The sequence below is a fragment of the Physella acuta genome, unplaced genomic scaffold (genome assembly GCF_028476545.2).
Source record: "Physella acuta isolate Inbredline_101_S28 unplaced genomic scaffold, ASM2847654v3 ptg000241l, whole genome shotgun sequence".
NCBI classification, from domain to species: domain Eukaryota; kingdom Metazoa; phylum Mollusca; class Gastropoda; family Physidae; genus Physella; species Physella acuta.
The window spans coordinates 174,127-190,801 of NW_026731760.1; the positions used below are offsets into that span (position 1 = coordinate 174,127).

Consider the following 16,675-nt stretch of genomic DNA (forward strand, 5'->3'; position numbering starts at 1 on the left):
TTTCTACTTTGAGAAACTGTGAGTAGATTATGTCACATTGGATAGGACATTAGTCTCCAATCCTACCCCCACCCCCTCACATACACAATCACATCTCTCATCCAGTGCTGGTGTTGCCTGTCCATCAGTGGTCTAACATCGGGGAAGTTTGTTTATAGTTGTAATTAAGTTCTTAAAAACAAAATCTGAAGTTTAAACGAATTTTAACACCTTGACAAGATTAGACACTTATATCTAAAAAAAAAAGAACACATAGGGAGGTAAAACATATTTTAAAGATTATCTGTTTGGTAAGTGGTGTGATTGCATTTCTTAGCAACAAGTGACGTCATTCTCTTGCTCCCCCCCCCCCCCCTACCCTCCACCAAAGCATAACAAATAGGGAATCCTTCTAATAGCATAGTTACAACCGTAGTTACAATATTTATTCTTAAACATAACCCAGTAGTACTTCTGTGAAATCATTGACATCATATCATCTAGTGTCACATGTCCGTTCTATTCATAATTTGAATGAGCAGTAGTAGGTCGGTTCCGAGGTCGGCCATTGTTTGACGTGTACGAGTGTACAATATTTACCCCACACTCCTATTTGTACACTAGTAAAAATATGTACATGAGCAGAATCTCCACCTTCTCAAGTTATTTGTGTGAATATCTTTCAGACAAGACACGTTACTTGTGTGAATATCTTTCAGACAAGATAAGTTATTTGTGTGAATATCTTTCAGACAAGACAAGTTATTTGTGTGAATATCTTTCAGACAAAACAAAATATTTGTGTGAATATCTTTCAGAAAAAACAAGTTATTTGTGAATATCTTTCAGACAAAACAAGTTATTTGTGAATATCTTTCAGACAAAACAAGTTATTTGTGTGAATATCTTTCAGACAAGACAAGTTATTTGTGTGAATATCTTTCAGACAAAACAAAATATTTGTGTGAATATCTTTCAGAAAAAACAAGTTATTTGTGAATATCTTTCAGACAAAACAAGTTATTTGTGAATATCTTTCAGACAAAACAAGTTATTTGTTTGAATATCTTTCAGACAAGACAAGTTATTTGTGTGAATATCTTTCACACAAGACAAGTTATTTGTGTGAATATCTTTCAGACAAGACAAGTTATTTGTGTGAATATCTTTCAGACAAAACAAGTTATTTGTGTGATTATCTTTCCGACAAAACAAGTTATTTGTGCGAATATCTTTCAGACAAGACTGAAGAAGAAGTGAGAGAGAAGGGCGTCAAATGGCAGGACTCTACCAGAGACTGTCAGAAAAACAACCACGACAGCTACTGCACGCTCTCAGATTTCGAGAGTAGAATAGACCATCCATATAGAAGCAAGCACAATTTGATCAGCCTAATCAAGGCACTGGCAGCTCTTGTAGTTCACCTACAGACACCGTGCCTTGATAAAAACAAGAAGCCAGGCAAACGATGTGGTAGTGGCGTCATTCAGAGAGTTAGAATTGTTAAGGGGAGAGAATGCCCGTCTAAAGCTTGCAAGGGAGACAATCACGATTATGGGGTCGTGACGGTTGCTACCGTCTCCCATGTTGTTACGTCACAAAGCGACGCTACACATACCACGGCGAGACTGTACTTTGACGCGGCGTCTAAGACCAACTGCGTCGACTTAGAGTGCTTTAAGTTGATTGAAACAGAGAAGGACGCGGGTTCTCTAGACTGGTGCTCTGTTGAGCTCTGTACCCACGATATGAAGCTGGTCAATGAACTGAAGACAAACTTGGACAACTACCACAAGCTCCAGGCTCTTGTCTTCGCTGAGTTTAAAGACCAAGACAACGATTTTGTTGCGATAGTCGGACACGGCGGTCCGAAAAAAATAAGTTTCGGGAGGGTGAGTGACGTCATGGGTAAGGAGGTTCTGAAAGATGTGCGAGACCACCAGGAGTGGTGCCACTACAAGTACTCGTCTGCTACCTGCCCAGGTAGCTCTGGCTCACCTGTCTACGTGCTGGGCCAGCCACTGTGTGGCTACGGCTACTGGTTCGGTCACGGCCACAACCACAGTGCTCACCTGTCTACCTGCTGGGCCAGCCGCTGTGTGGCTACGGCTACTGGTTCGGTCACGGCCACAACTCACCTGTCTACCTGCTGGGCCAGCCGCTGTGTGGCTACGGCTACTGGTTCGGTCACGGCCACAACTCACCTGTCTACCTGCTGGGCCAGCCGCTGTGTGGCTACGGCTACTGGTTCGGTCACGGCCACAACCACATTGCTCACCTGTCTACCTGCTGGGCCAGCCGCTGTGTGGCTACGGCTACTGGTTCGGTCACGGCCACAACTCACCTGTCTACCTGCTGGGCCAGCCGCTGTGTGGCTACGGCTACTGGTTCGGTCACGGCCACAACCACATTGCTCACCTGTCTACCTGCTGGGCCAGCCGCTGTGTGGCTACGGCTACTGGTTCGGTCACGGCCACAACTCACCTGTCTACCTGCTGGGCCAGCCGCTGTGTGGCTACGGCTACTGGTTCGGTCACGGCCACAACTCACCTGTCTACCTGCTGGGCCAGCCGCTGTGTGGCTACGGCTACTGGTTCGGTCACGGCCACAACTCACCTGTCTACCTGCTGGGCCAGCCGCTGTGTGGCTACGGCTACTGGTTCGGTCACGGCCACAACTCACCTGTCTACGTGCTGGGCCAGCCGCTGTGTGGCTACGGCTACTGGTTCGGTCACGGCCACAACTCACCTGTCTACCTGCTGGGCCAGCCGCTGTGTGGCTACGGCTACTGGTTCGGTCACGGCCACAACTCACCTGTCTACCTGCTGGGCCAGCCGCTGTGTGGCTACGGCTACTGGTTCGGTCACGGCCACAACCACATTGCTCACCTGTCTACCTGCTGGGCCAGCCGCTGTGTGGCTACGGCTACTGGTTCGGTCACGGCCACAACTCACCTGTCTACCTGCTGGGCCAGCCGCTGTGTGGCTACGGCTACTGGTTCGGTCACGGCCACAACTCACCTGTCTACCTGCTGGGCCAGCCGCTGTGTGGCTACGGCTACTGGTTCGGTCACGGCCACAACTCACCTGTCTACCTGCTGGGCCAGCCGCTGTGTGGCTACGGCTACTGGTTCGGTCACGGCCACAACCACATTGCTCACCTGTCTACGTGCTGGGCCAGCCGCTGTGTGGCTACGGCTACTGGTTCGGTCACGGCCACAACTCACCTGTCTACCTGCTGGGCCAGCCGCTGTGTGGCTACGGCTACTGGTTCGGTCACGGCCACAACTCACCTGTCTACCTGCTGGGCCAGCCGCTGTGTGGCTACGGCTACTGGTTCGGTCACGGCCACAACCACATTGCTCACCTGTCTACCTGCTGGGCCAGCCGCTGTGTGGCTACGGCTACTGGTTCGGTCACGGCCACAACTCACCTGTCTACCTGCTGGGCCAGCCGTTGTGTGGCTACGGCTACTGGTTCGGTCACGGCCACAACTCACCTGTCTACCTGCTGGGCCAGCCGTTGTGTGGCTACGGCTACTGGTTCGGTCATGGCCACAACTCACCTGTCTACCTGCTGGGCCAGCCGCTGTGTGGCTACGGCTACTGGTTCGGTCACGGCCACAACTCACCTGTCTACCTGCTGGGCCAGCCGCTGTGTGGCTACGGCTACTGGTTCGGTCACGGCCACAACTCACCTGTCTACGTGCTGGGCCAGCCGCTGTGTGGCTACGGCTACTGGTTCGGTCACGGCCACAACTGACCTGTCTACCTGCTGGGCCAGCCGCTGTGTGGCTACGGCTACTGGTTCGGTCACGGCCACAACTGACCTGTCTACCTGCTGGGCCAGCCGCTGTGTGGCTACGGCTACTGGTTCGGTCACGGCCACAACTCACCTGTCTACCTGCTGGGCCAGCCGCTGTGTGGCTACGGCTACTGGTTCGGTCACGGCCACAACCACATTGCTCACCTGTCTACCTGCTGGGCCAGCCGCTGTGTGGCTACGGCTACTGGTTCGGTCACGGCCACAACTCACCTGTCTACCTGCTGGGCCAGCCGTTGTGTGGCTACGGCTACTGGTTCGGTCACGGCCACAACTCACCTGTCTACCTGCTGGGCCAGCCGTTGTGTGGCTACGGCTACTGGTTCGGTCATGGCCACAACTCACCTGTCTACCTGCTGGGCCAGCCGCTGTGTGGCTACGGCTACTGGTTCGGTCACGGCCACAACTCACCTGTCTACCTGCTGGGCCAGCCGCTGTGTGGCTACGGCTACTGGTTCGGTCACGGCCACAACTCACCTGTCTACGTGCTGGGCCAGCCGCTGTGTGGCTACGGCTACTGGTTCGGTCACGGCCACAACTGACCTGTCTACCTGCTGGGCCAGCCGCTGTGTGGCTACGGCTACTGGTTCGGTCACGGCCACAACTCACCTGTCTACCTGCTGGGCCAGCCGCTGTGTGGCTACGGCTACTGGTTCGGTCACGGCCACAACCACAGTGCTCACCTGGGGGACTTTGACTGTGGCTGTAGCTCTGTGGGGGTGAACCATATAGAGAGGTAAGGCCAGGGTGTAAGGGACATTCAACTTTAATCGTGAAGTAAGGCTAGACTCTGAGGGAAACATTCAACATTAATCGTGAAGTAAGGCCAGTCTAAGGGAAACATTGAACTTTAATTGTTTATAGAAGTAAGGGCTTAGACAACTTTAAATATCAAGATAAAGGCTAAGGAAATTGAAGTTTACAAAGTTTAGCAATTTACATTAAAAAATTGGATATCAGCATAAAGTTTAGGCATCAAGATTAACGATGATGATATCTCAGCATAACCGGAAATCACAAACTTATTAATTTATTCAAACTGTGTCTATTTTATTTTATTTATTTCAACTCATTATTGAATGCATTTAAACTATCTACTTTATTGAATGAATTCAATCTTTGTCTACTTTATTTAGCTTACTTAATTTGTATCTCTACTTTTTTAAGTTTATTTTATCTTTGTCTCTACTTTATTGAATATACTTAAACTATGTCCACATTATTTAATTAATTAAGTTTGATATTTACTTATATTATGGCACGTATTTTGCTATTTATTTTAATTAGCAGTAAAAACGTATACGTCATTTACGTTTTCTTCCTAAAGGATAGTGTTGCAGATGTTTGTTTATTCTACAGCCAACTCTTAAGTTTAATAACTAAACTGTTTTTGTACTAAAAAAACAAGTTTAATAACTAAACTGTTTTTGTACTTTAAAAAACAAGTTTAATAACTAAACTGTTTTTGTACTAAAAAAAACAAGTTTAATAACTAAACTGTTTTTGTACTAAAAAAACAAGTTTAATAACTAAACTGTTTTTGTACTTTAAAAAACAAGTTTAATAACTAAACTGTCTTTGTACTAAAAAAAAACAAGTTTGATAACAAAACGGATTTTTTACTATATTAGAGTTAGAGAGCGTGGAAGAGAGTGTCTAACATCGCACTTGACGCGTCTTCGGTGTTCGTGTGAACGTCATTTTTACATGTCTTATTTACCAACACACTGTGGTATTTTTGTTAGAATTGAGATGTGAATACTGAGTGTACGTATCGCAGTGACAAGCGGCACAACTCGTGGACGCCAGAAAGTCGCAAGCTTTAAACAGAGTTATTTCCCTTTCATTACGATAGAACATTCAATAAACCGTCTGACAACTGTGTTAGTGATTTCTTCAAGTCCAACATCAAATAGATATTTCAGATATACCAGACAGATATATCATATAGATATTTTAGATATATCACAAAGATATGTCTAATGTATCAGACATTATACATTTGAGAAATATCAGATATATATTTCAGATATACCAGACACTTCAGATGTATTAGATAGATATTTGAGATGTATCAGATAAATACATCAGATGTATCAGTCATATATTTTAGATATATCAGATATATATTTCAGATTTATCAGATAGATGTTTCGCTTTTCTTTTGAGTATTTAAATAAAGTTTTAAAATGTGAGACAAAAATTTTAAAACTAAACATTAAACAAGAGCACAGGCTAAATTTGCCATGAAAAAATAATTGTGCGAGTGTTGCTGTTATACATACTCTAAAAGCTAAGCTAGTTTCTAAATAGTTTGAAAAACTACATGGAGAATATATCGACACTGAGACTAGGCAAACAAGTACTGATTTAAAACAAAGGTGTACAGAACACACTAGACGTGTACACGTAGGCCGGCTGTTCACCTGTGGGGGTGATCGAAATACTATCAACCTTATCGGCATTGATCGGTTTGTTAGGCAAACATATAGCTGGTACAATTCAACGGCCAAGATATCCAACAAATATTTTACCTGACATCCAACAGCTGAATATTTAGCTAGCTGAATTTCAACAGCCAATATTTACCAAACTGATATTCACCATGTGAATATTTAACAAACTGACATTCAACAAGTGAATAATTATCAATGACTGAATTCACCAAATGTTCTCTGACTACTTTGATGTCCTTTCTCTCTCCGGTATAATCTAGTCATTACCGACATAAGCTATTGCTCATTGATCGTTCACATATCTTAAGTGACTTCTGTCAGTCACATGTCTAAAGTGACTTCTGTCAGTCACCTGTCTTTAGTGACTTCTGTCAGTCACCTGTCTTTAGTGACTTCTGTCAGTCACCTGTCTGAAGTGACTTCTGTCAGTCACCTGTCTGAAGTGACTTCTGTCAGTCACCTGTCTGAAGTGACTTCTGTCAGTCACCTGTCTTTAGTGACTTCTGTCAGTCACCTGTCTTTAGTGACTTCTGTCAGTCACATCTTAAGTGACTTCTGTCAGTCGCATGTCTGAAGTGATTTCTGTCTGTCACATGTCTAAAGTGACTTCTGTCAGTCACGTGACTTTTGTCAGTCACATATCTGAAGTGACTTCTGTCAGTCACCTGTCTGAAGTGACTTCAGTCAGTCCCATTGCTGAAACGTCTTCTAGTTAGTCGCTTGTCTTAAAAACCCACCTGTCGTTCACACAACTGAAGTGGCATGACTAACTACCGACACTATGACCAAACCCACGTGACCCATCACGAGTCTCTACCCATCATGGTGGCATCAAGTTCTCCTGACGACGGATCTTCTGGATGCTGCTGATGTTTCTTTATTCAAACAAAACAATAGTATAACGGCTTTATCAACACAGATTAAAAGAGGAAATCGATCCATTAGAATCAGTCAAGCTTGAAAAACACGAAAACAAAAGCTTGCGAAACTGCACCAATACATCCTGATCTGAATTCACTGAGGCAGAACGTCTACTCTGTTTTAATGTATTCCACTGCTCTCTCCCACTCTACACATGTTACCGAAAATATCGTCATTGATTGCCGAACATATCGTCATTGATTGCCGCCTTGTAGCTACTTAAACAACCCCAACAACTCCACTACCCCCACCCCAATCATGGAGGTAGTTAAACTACACCTTCCCCACCCCAATCATGGAGGTAGTTAGACTACACTACCACCATCCCAATCATGTAGGTAGTTAAACTACACTACCACCATTCCAAACGTGTAAGTAGTTAAACTACCTTACCCCATCCGAATCATGTAGGCAGTTTAACTATACTATTCCCAATCATGTAAGTAGTTAGACTCACTACCCCAGCCCAATCGTTGCTAAGGAACAAAGATCGTGGCTAGGCAACAAAGGTCGTTGTTAGGCAACAAAGACCGTTTCTAGGGAACAAATATCGTTATAAGGGAACAAAGATAATTGTCGTTAACCCTATGAAGACTTGGTCTTGGGCTTTACTTCTGACAATAACTGAACTGTACAATAGACATTTCCCTAGTGATTGCAATAAATCAACTTTAGTCATTTTCCAAAAGATTGCAATAAATCAACTTTAAAATAGACATTTTCCAAATGATTGCAATAAATCAACTTTAAAATAGACATTTCATAAGTGATTGCAATAAATCAACTTCAGACATTTTCCAAATGATTACAATAAATCAACTTTAAATAGACATTTTCCAAATGACCGCAATAATTAAACTTTAAATAAACATTTCCAAATGATTGCGATAATTAAACTTTAAATAGACATTTTCCAAATTACTGCAATAATTAAACTTTAAATAGACATTTTCCAAATGATTGCAATAAATCAACTTTAAATAGACATTTTCCAAATGATTGTAATAAATCAACTTTAAAATAGACATTTTCCAAATGATTGTAATAAATCAACTTTAAAATAGACATTTTCCAAATGATTGTAATAAATCAACTTTAAAATAGACATTTTCCAAATGATTGTAATAAATCAACTTTAAAATAGACATTTTCCAAATGATTGTAATAAATTAACTTTAAAATAAACATTTTCCAAATGATTGCAATAAATCAACTTTAAAAAAAACATTTTCCAAATGATTGCAATAAATCAACTTTAAAATAGACATTTTCCAAATGATTGTAATAAATCAACTTTAAAATAGACATTTTCCAAATGATTGTAATAAATCAACTTTAAAATAGACATTTTCCAAATGATTGTAGACCTACTTGGCTGCCCAATAAACAGGACATACCACCGGTCCACGCGCACTTTGGTGCAGATTGAAAACACATAAACTTTCATCCTCCCCCACCCCAACCTTTACATTCATCCCCACCCCTCAGATTAAGAAATATAAATCACGCCCACAATCGTTTTGATGTAAGAAAACAAACAGACAGCTGTGGTGAGTCGATCAGAAAACATCCAGTTTTAATCGTGTCGTTAGCATGTAAACAAAGAGAATTATGATTCTTACAAACATAATCGCCCCATAAAACTGCCTTTCATGAGCGTTTGTATTTCAAGACAACCGATCATTAAATTGAAAAAAGCGGTGTTATTGTTATCTCTCCTTTACACTATCTCCCTGTCTCTCTCTCTCTCTCTCTCACTCTCTCTCTCTCTCTCTCAGTATATATATATATATATGTATATATATATATATATATATATATATATATATATATATATATATATATATATATATGTAATTATTTATAGATAGGCCTACATATAAAAACTACCGGAATACAACGAAGGTAACAATTTTTAAAAATAATGTAGTTATTGGTATGAACAATGAACATACATGTCTAATTACAAATATGATTACAAATGAGTCTGAATGATGATGTAGCTATGGTTGTGTAAAAAAAACATTAACAAACTCCGAGTCCCCTTGGTTGTTGAAGTGGTCGAGTGTTAGAGTCTTGGGGTGTGGCCCGACAGAAAACTCGCGGAATCCCATCTCTCTCAGTCTTGTATAGATCTGGAACACGGTGATAGGGGGCGATAAATAAATATTCTAGAGATAGTTATTTCACTTTGCGATACCAACACATGATGTAGTTTGTACATACATATCTATTATTTAAAACGTCTAGCGAACGTTTGTCTATTTTCGCATCATGGAAAAAAACAGAGATAAAACTTAAACATTGGATATTATTTTCAAAACAATACATATTGATTTTCATCAGCTTTTATTAGAGGCGACAGCTGTTTGTGTGCGTACCAAAAGCGTTTGTTAGGAAGAAGGGGGGGGGGGGGGTCTAATTGTGTACTTATCAGTGGAAAATTGGGAGGTGGGGTGTCTAATCGTATGCTTATCAGTGGAAAATTGGGGGGGGGGGTTCTAATCGTATGCTTATCAGTGGAAAATTCATGTCATAATTTGCTTAACTTAGCTACGTTCTAAATCAAAGACGGTAATAATGAACTAATCAAAAGCTGATCGGGGCAATGCTCACCGCATACTGGTGCAAATATTATTATAACAAGGTGGGAGACTTACCTTATACAGGTGCAAATCGTATTGTAATAGAGGTGAGCGACTCACCTTATACAGGTGCAAATAGTATTGTAACAAAGGTGAGCGACTTACCTTATACAGGTGCAAATAGTATTGTAACAAAGGTGAGCGACTCACCTTATACAGGTGCAAATAGTATTGCAACAAAGGTGAGCGACTCACCTTATACAGGTGCAAATAGTATTGTAACAAAGGTGAGCGACTCACCTTATACAGGTGCAAATGGTATTGTAACAAAGGTGAGCGACTCACCTTATACAGGTGCAAATGGTATTGTAACAAAGGTGAGCGACTCACCTTATACAGGTGCAAATGGTATTGTAACAAAGGTGAGCAACTCACCTTATACAGGTGCAAATCGTATTGTAACAAAGGTGAGCGACTCACCTTATACAGGTGCAAATCGTATTGTAACAAAGGTGAGCGACTCACCTTATACAGGTGCAAATAGTATTGTAATAAAGGTGAGCGACTCACCTTATACAGGTGCAAATCGTATTGTAACAAAGGTGAGCGACTTACCTTTAACAGGTGCAAATAGTATTGTAACTAAGGTGAGCGACTTACTTTTAACAGGTGCAAATAGTATTGTAACAAAGGTGGGCGACTTACCTTTAACAGGTGCAAATAGTATTGTAACAAGGTAGGAGACTTACCTTTAACAGGTGCAAATAGTATTGTAACAAGGAACGAGACTTACCTTTAACAGGTGCAAATGGTATTGTAACAAAGGTGAGCGACTTACCGTATACAGGTGTAAATAGTATTGTAACAAAGGTGAGCGACTTACCGTATACAGATGCAAATAGTATTATAACAAGGTGAGAGACTTACCGTATACAGGTGTAAATAGTATTGTAACAAAGGTGAGCGACTTACATTTAACAAGTGCAAATAGTGTTGTAACAAGGTGGGTGACTTACCGTATACAGGTGCAAATAGTATTATAACATGGTGAGAGACTTACCGTATACAGGTGTAAATAGTATTGTAACAAAGGTGGGTGACTTACCTTTAACAGGTGCAAATAGTGTTATAACAAGCTGGGTGACATACCGTATACAGGTGGAAATCGTATTGTAACAAAGGTTAGCGACTTACTAGATACAGGTGCAAATAGTATTGTAACAAAGGTTAGCGACTTACCAGATACAGGTGCAAATAGTATTGTAACAAAGGTGAGCGACTCACCTTATACAGGTTGACATAGTCCTGTTTGAGTGGCCAGTCTGAAAACAGGTGAAACTCCAAGAGGAACTGTCGCACGTATCGGAACATATCCGTCTCTATCAGGTTGTCTATGACAGTCCATTCATGGCCCTCCACGTCTATTTTTAGAACGTCTATCACGCGCTAGTTGGAGAAAACATACAAGTAGAAAGGCATATGGACGTGTATGTCATTAACTGGAAATATTCTGTTCCCGACTTAACAATACAATATATGTATATATATATATATATATATATATATATATATATATATATATATATATATATATATATATATATATATATATATATATATATATATATATGGTTCCATGACAAATGATCTCAGGACAAATGATCTCAGACAAAATATCTCAGACAAAATATCTCACGGACAAATGATCTCAGGACAAATGATCTCAGGACAAATGATCTCAAGGACAAATGATCTCACGGACAAAAGATACCAGGACAAAATATATCAGGACAAATGATATCATGGACAGGTGATCTCAGTATATATATATATATATATATATATATATATATATATATATTTCCGTGTACCGAATCGTGTCCGAGTCAAATTTCCGTGTACCGAATCGTGTCTGAGTCAAATTTCCGTGTACCGAATCGTATCTGAGTCATATTTCCGTGTACCTGATCATACCCCAGTCAACTTTCCGTGTACCGGATCATGCCCCAGTCATATTTCCGTGTACCTGATCATGCCCCAGTCATATTTCCGTGTACCTGATCGTGTCCTAGCATTTGTTTGATAGCCTTCAATGTCCTGATCCTCCACACCTGGTTGTCCTGCACGTAGCCGTCGCGTCTGGGGAGGAAGGCGTCGGTGTTGGTGTTGCTGAGGCCCAGGTTGTGGAAGGTGTTGTTCCGGCCACGTTTGTGGTCAGACTGGTTCATACTGGACAACAGAGATTAGAGATGGTGTTGACCGGACGACCAGGAGACCTAACATTTCTACACTAAGTCGTAAGCTACACATGCTAGTTTTAGATCTACACTTTAGAAAAATATGGTGACAAAAGGATTGTGTTAAATCCTACAGTGGTTCTTACATTAGCTATTGCGTCTGGAATCTTTGTTTTAAAAATAAGTTGTAAAAGAAGAGCTCAAATAAAATAAATACTAATTTGAAATTGTTGATAGATAACAATTTTTTTTTCAATTCTAAGGGTGTCTAATCTCTGATAATCAACATTACTGTTTGTTATCAATCTATGACAAAACATCGTATATATATATATATATATATATATATATATATATATATATATATATATATATATATATATATATATATATATATATATATATATATATATATATATATCTTGAATACAAAACACTAAATTGCTATAGGAACAGCTACATGGTTACAAAAATACATGAACACAAGATGGAGTAGAACAACTAACCTGGGGTCAAATGAACACATGATTGAGTAGAGCAACTAACCTGGGGTCAAATGAATGGACCTCACATCCCTGGTCAACCATCGCGTCATCGAAGGAGAAATCGTTGTTGATGCTGCGGCAAAGTTTGGTAAAACATGACAGACAACTGACACAGTTAGTGTTACATGACAACTGACATTGTTAGTGTGACATGACAGACAGCTGACACTGTTAGTGTGACATGACAGACAACTGACACTGTTAGTGCGACATGATAGACAACTGACACAGTTAGTGTAGCATGACAGACAACTGACACAGTTAGTGTAGCATGACAGACAACTGACACAGTTAGTGTGACATGGTAGACAACTAAGAGTTATATTTTGCATGACAATTGACAATTATTGCTAAAAATTTGACGTCCGTCTGAATCTGCCCTAATCTTGACGTCCGTCTAAAACTCCCCTAAACTTGACGTCCACCTAACACTACCCTAATCTTGACGTCCTTCTAAAACTCCCCTAAACTTGACGTCCTTCTAAAACTCCCCTAAACTTGACGTCCACCTAACACTACCCTAATCTTGACGTCCTTCTAAAACTCCCCTAAACTTGACGTCCTTCTAAAACTCCCCTAAACTTGACGTCCACCTAACACTACCCTAATCTTGACGTCCATCTAAAACTCCCCTAAACTTGACGTCTAACTCACCCAAACGAGTAAACTAGACAGGAGCGGTTGACACTGTATGGCACGTCCTGACACACGCCCCAGTTGCCATAGGCGACACGTTGTTTACATGTGTAGCGTAAAGGTGAGTGAATGTACCTGTTAGATAGACGTCCATTTATTTATTCACCTGTGCTAAGCCCACAGTTTATCGGTGTAAAGTAGACAAAAAATTCTTCAAATACCACTCAATCATGGCTCTACCTACTACACCACATAATCTTCAAACACAATCAATCATGGCTCTACCTACTACACCACACACAATCTTTAAATACCAATCAATCATGGCTCTACCTACTACACCACACAATCTTTAAATACCAATCAATCATGGCTCTACCTACTACACCACACACAACTTTCAAATACCACTCAATCATGGCTCTACCTGCTACACGACACACAATCTTCAAATACCACTCAATCATGGCTCTACCTACTACACCACTCAATCATGGCTCTACCTACTACACCACTCAATCATGCCTCTACCTACTACACCACACACAATCAACAAATACCAATCAATCATGGCTGCTCCCTGCCACCATGTTTTGATTGTGTCCGGATTGTTTGGGTCAGCTTGGGTCACATCCACAGTTGTGTTTCCAAACAGTTCCTTGTACTTATTCAGGTATTCTGTTAGAAAATTACACCCGTTTACTTATTCAGGTATTTTGTTAGAAAATTACACCGGTTTACTTATTCAGGTATTCTGTTAGAAAATAACACCAGTTTACTTATTCTGGTGTTCTGTTAGAAAATTACACCAGTTTACTTATTCAGGTATTCTGTTAGAAAATAACACCAGTTTACTTATTCTGGTGTTCTGTTAGAAAATTACACCAGTTTACTTATTCGGGTATTCTGTTAGAAAATTACACCAGTGTACTTATTTAGGTAATCTGTCGGAAATTATCCTGTGTTTTATTCTGGTAATAAAAGAACCATATTAGAGTATGTCGTTATCTTAGACATATGATAACAAAATGTTATCATATGCAATTTACTTCTTCACAAAGCTCTATGAGAAAATTTCTGCTTGATGTTGTGGTACATTCATAGCATGTCAGTGGTTGTGAGTAGCTGGACGTGATATGACTTATAAAGGATGTGTGGGGTGTGGTGTGTGGTATGTGTGGAGTGTCGTATGTGGTGAGTAGTGTGTGGCGATAGTATGAATGTGACATCAACAATATCCTGTGTGTATGTGTGACGTGTTTATGACGCGTTTAATTCATGTGTTAATGGGTGTAAGTATTATGTGATGTGACCCATAGTTTTCATTATTTATTTTTGAGTTTTTAAAGCTAATTATTATATGTGATTTTTATATGTGTATATGAACCAAACAAAAGCTTACAGTAGTTACAGAATCATCATCTATTAATAAACCGACTTACTTATAGCTCCCGAGTTGTCTATCGTGTCTTTCCTCTGTACAAGGTTCGAGTTATCGTTACTGTCCAGAGTGTGTTTCTCCTGTTCTGTCCTATACACCAACTCATCCACTCTCACCTTTGACCCGACCGGGGCACTGACCGTATCGAAATGATCGCGGACCGCCTGGAAGTAGAGGCCGAGTCCGACACCGAAACAGACGAAACAACAGAACAGGACGATTTTCCGTAAAGCTTTAGTTATCGTCTGCATTGTTTGATTTCTCTAGAAACAAATAAACTTGAGTGTATCAGATTGTCATAGTTTTATTCAGTATACAAATTACACGGCATATAAAGTTTGGTTTATACAAACACGGCGTATAACATCTTGTTAAAACTGCCCTATCAAGAAAAATAGCCAGTTTTTTTTTCCTAAGTTAAACTATTAGAAAATAATATTTTCTATCTTGTCTTCACAAAAAGTCACCCAGGTTAAATGAAAGAAGATCCACCACACGCTGCTTGTTTATTTTATCGATGTGGAAAGGGGCAGCTATGTTTACAGACGTGTTGGACTGTACCAATCGAAACATATATGCGATGTTAGTTTGAGGCAGCTAGGAAAATATCAATCTCTGCTGTCAGTGTGTTAGAGTGGGGAACAGGACATTTCCCCCCTGTCAATTACCCCCCGGATATTTCCCCCCCGACATTACCCCCCAGAGTAATTACCCCCCCTGTCAATTACCCCCCTGTCAATTACCCCCCGCCCAGTAGGACATTACCCCCCCCCCCCCGGACAGGGTTAGAGTTAGGGTTAGGGTTAGGGTTACGTTTTAGGGCTAGGGTTAGGGTTAGGGTTAATGTTAGGGTTAGGGTTAGAGTTAGGGTTAGGGTTAGGGTTAAGGTTAGGGTTAGGGTTAGGGTTAGGGCTAGGGCTAGGGTTAGGGTTAAGATTAGGGCTAGGGTTAGGGTTAGAGTTAGAGCTAGGGTTACGGTTAGGGTTAAAGCTAGTTTTAGGGTTAGGGTTGTGTCTAGCTTTGGTTTTGGTTTTGTGTGAAGGTTTAGGCTAAGGTGGATGCTTAGGTTTTGGTATTTTTCTTAAAGTTTGGATTAAAGTAGTATATAGGGACAGTGGCGTAGCGAGGTCGGGTGTCACCAGGGGCGGCACTTAATAGTGTCACCCCCCCCCCAGAGACATAGAGACCCTTCCAAGGGACAAACTTTCAAACTTTCGATTTGAACCCCCCCCCCCTCAAGTTTTCGATTTGCACCCCCCCTCAAACTTACGATTTGCACCCCCCTCGAGTTTTTCTCTATATATTTTGCTATTTTTTGATTTGGTGTCACCCCCCTTAATGGTGTCACCCGGTGCGGTCCGCTGCCCCCGCCCCCCCCCCTCGCTACGCCCCTGTATAGGGATAAAATCCTAGTTAGAGTTAGGATTTTAACTTGAGAGGAGGGGGGTAATTCCCCGGGGGGGTAATTGACAGGGGGGTAATTGACAGGGGGGTAATTGCACCGGGGGGTAAATACGGGGGGGAAATGTCCGGGGGGGAAATATCCAGGGGGGTAATGTCCTGTAGCCGTTAGAGTGTGATATAGCCAACACTTAGTTTATCAAATCGCTACAAGTTTATTGAGATAAATATAAGGCCACAATGCCAATGTAAATGAAGGGGGAGAATGTTCTCCTAGACTTTCGTGTATCTGTGTATGTAGCAGTGGGGGTCGAATCGATCAATAAAAATAGTTGGTAAAGTTTTGAAAAACAGGATAATAAAGCAAAAGGCATTTATTACCGGAAATTGCTCAATAGTTGAATAAAACCTACTTATTGGATCAACTGCTACGTACACAGTGTGTACCGACATAAACCAATACTCGTGTTCACACACACACACACATACACACACACACACACGCACATTCAGACCAGATTTTAAAGCTACATTTTTCCGACTCATGAAATCTAAAACGTCGAGATTTGTTAAAATAGCGTTTGCGAGAAACTATATTAACCGTGAAACTATATCAACCCATATTTAACACAAAATGTCAGCTAACGCAAGTA

The 16,675-nt window shown here is 41.3% G+C and overlaps 1 protein-coding gene across 1 annotated transcript; it reads right to left on the reverse strand.

The window, feature by feature from the left end:
- Positions 1-9,062: 9,062 nt before the first annotated feature.
- Positions 9,063-15,078, reverse strand: LOC131938318 (uncharacterized). Its single transcript, XM_059296325.1, has 7 exons — positions 14,623-15,078; positions 13,741-13,858; positions 13,199-13,315; positions 12,546-12,617; positions 11,820-11,991; positions 11,047-11,208; positions 9,063-9,312 (listed from the first exon to the last, which is right to left on the reverse strand). The coding sequence occupies exons 1-7, from the start codon at positions 14,870-14,872 to the stop codon at positions 9,181-9,183; spliced, it is 1,023 nt and encodes a 340-aa protein (XP_059152308.1). The 5' UTR covers positions 14,873-15,078; the 3' UTR covers positions 9,063-9,180.
- Positions 15,079-16,675: the final 1,597 nt, after the last annotated feature.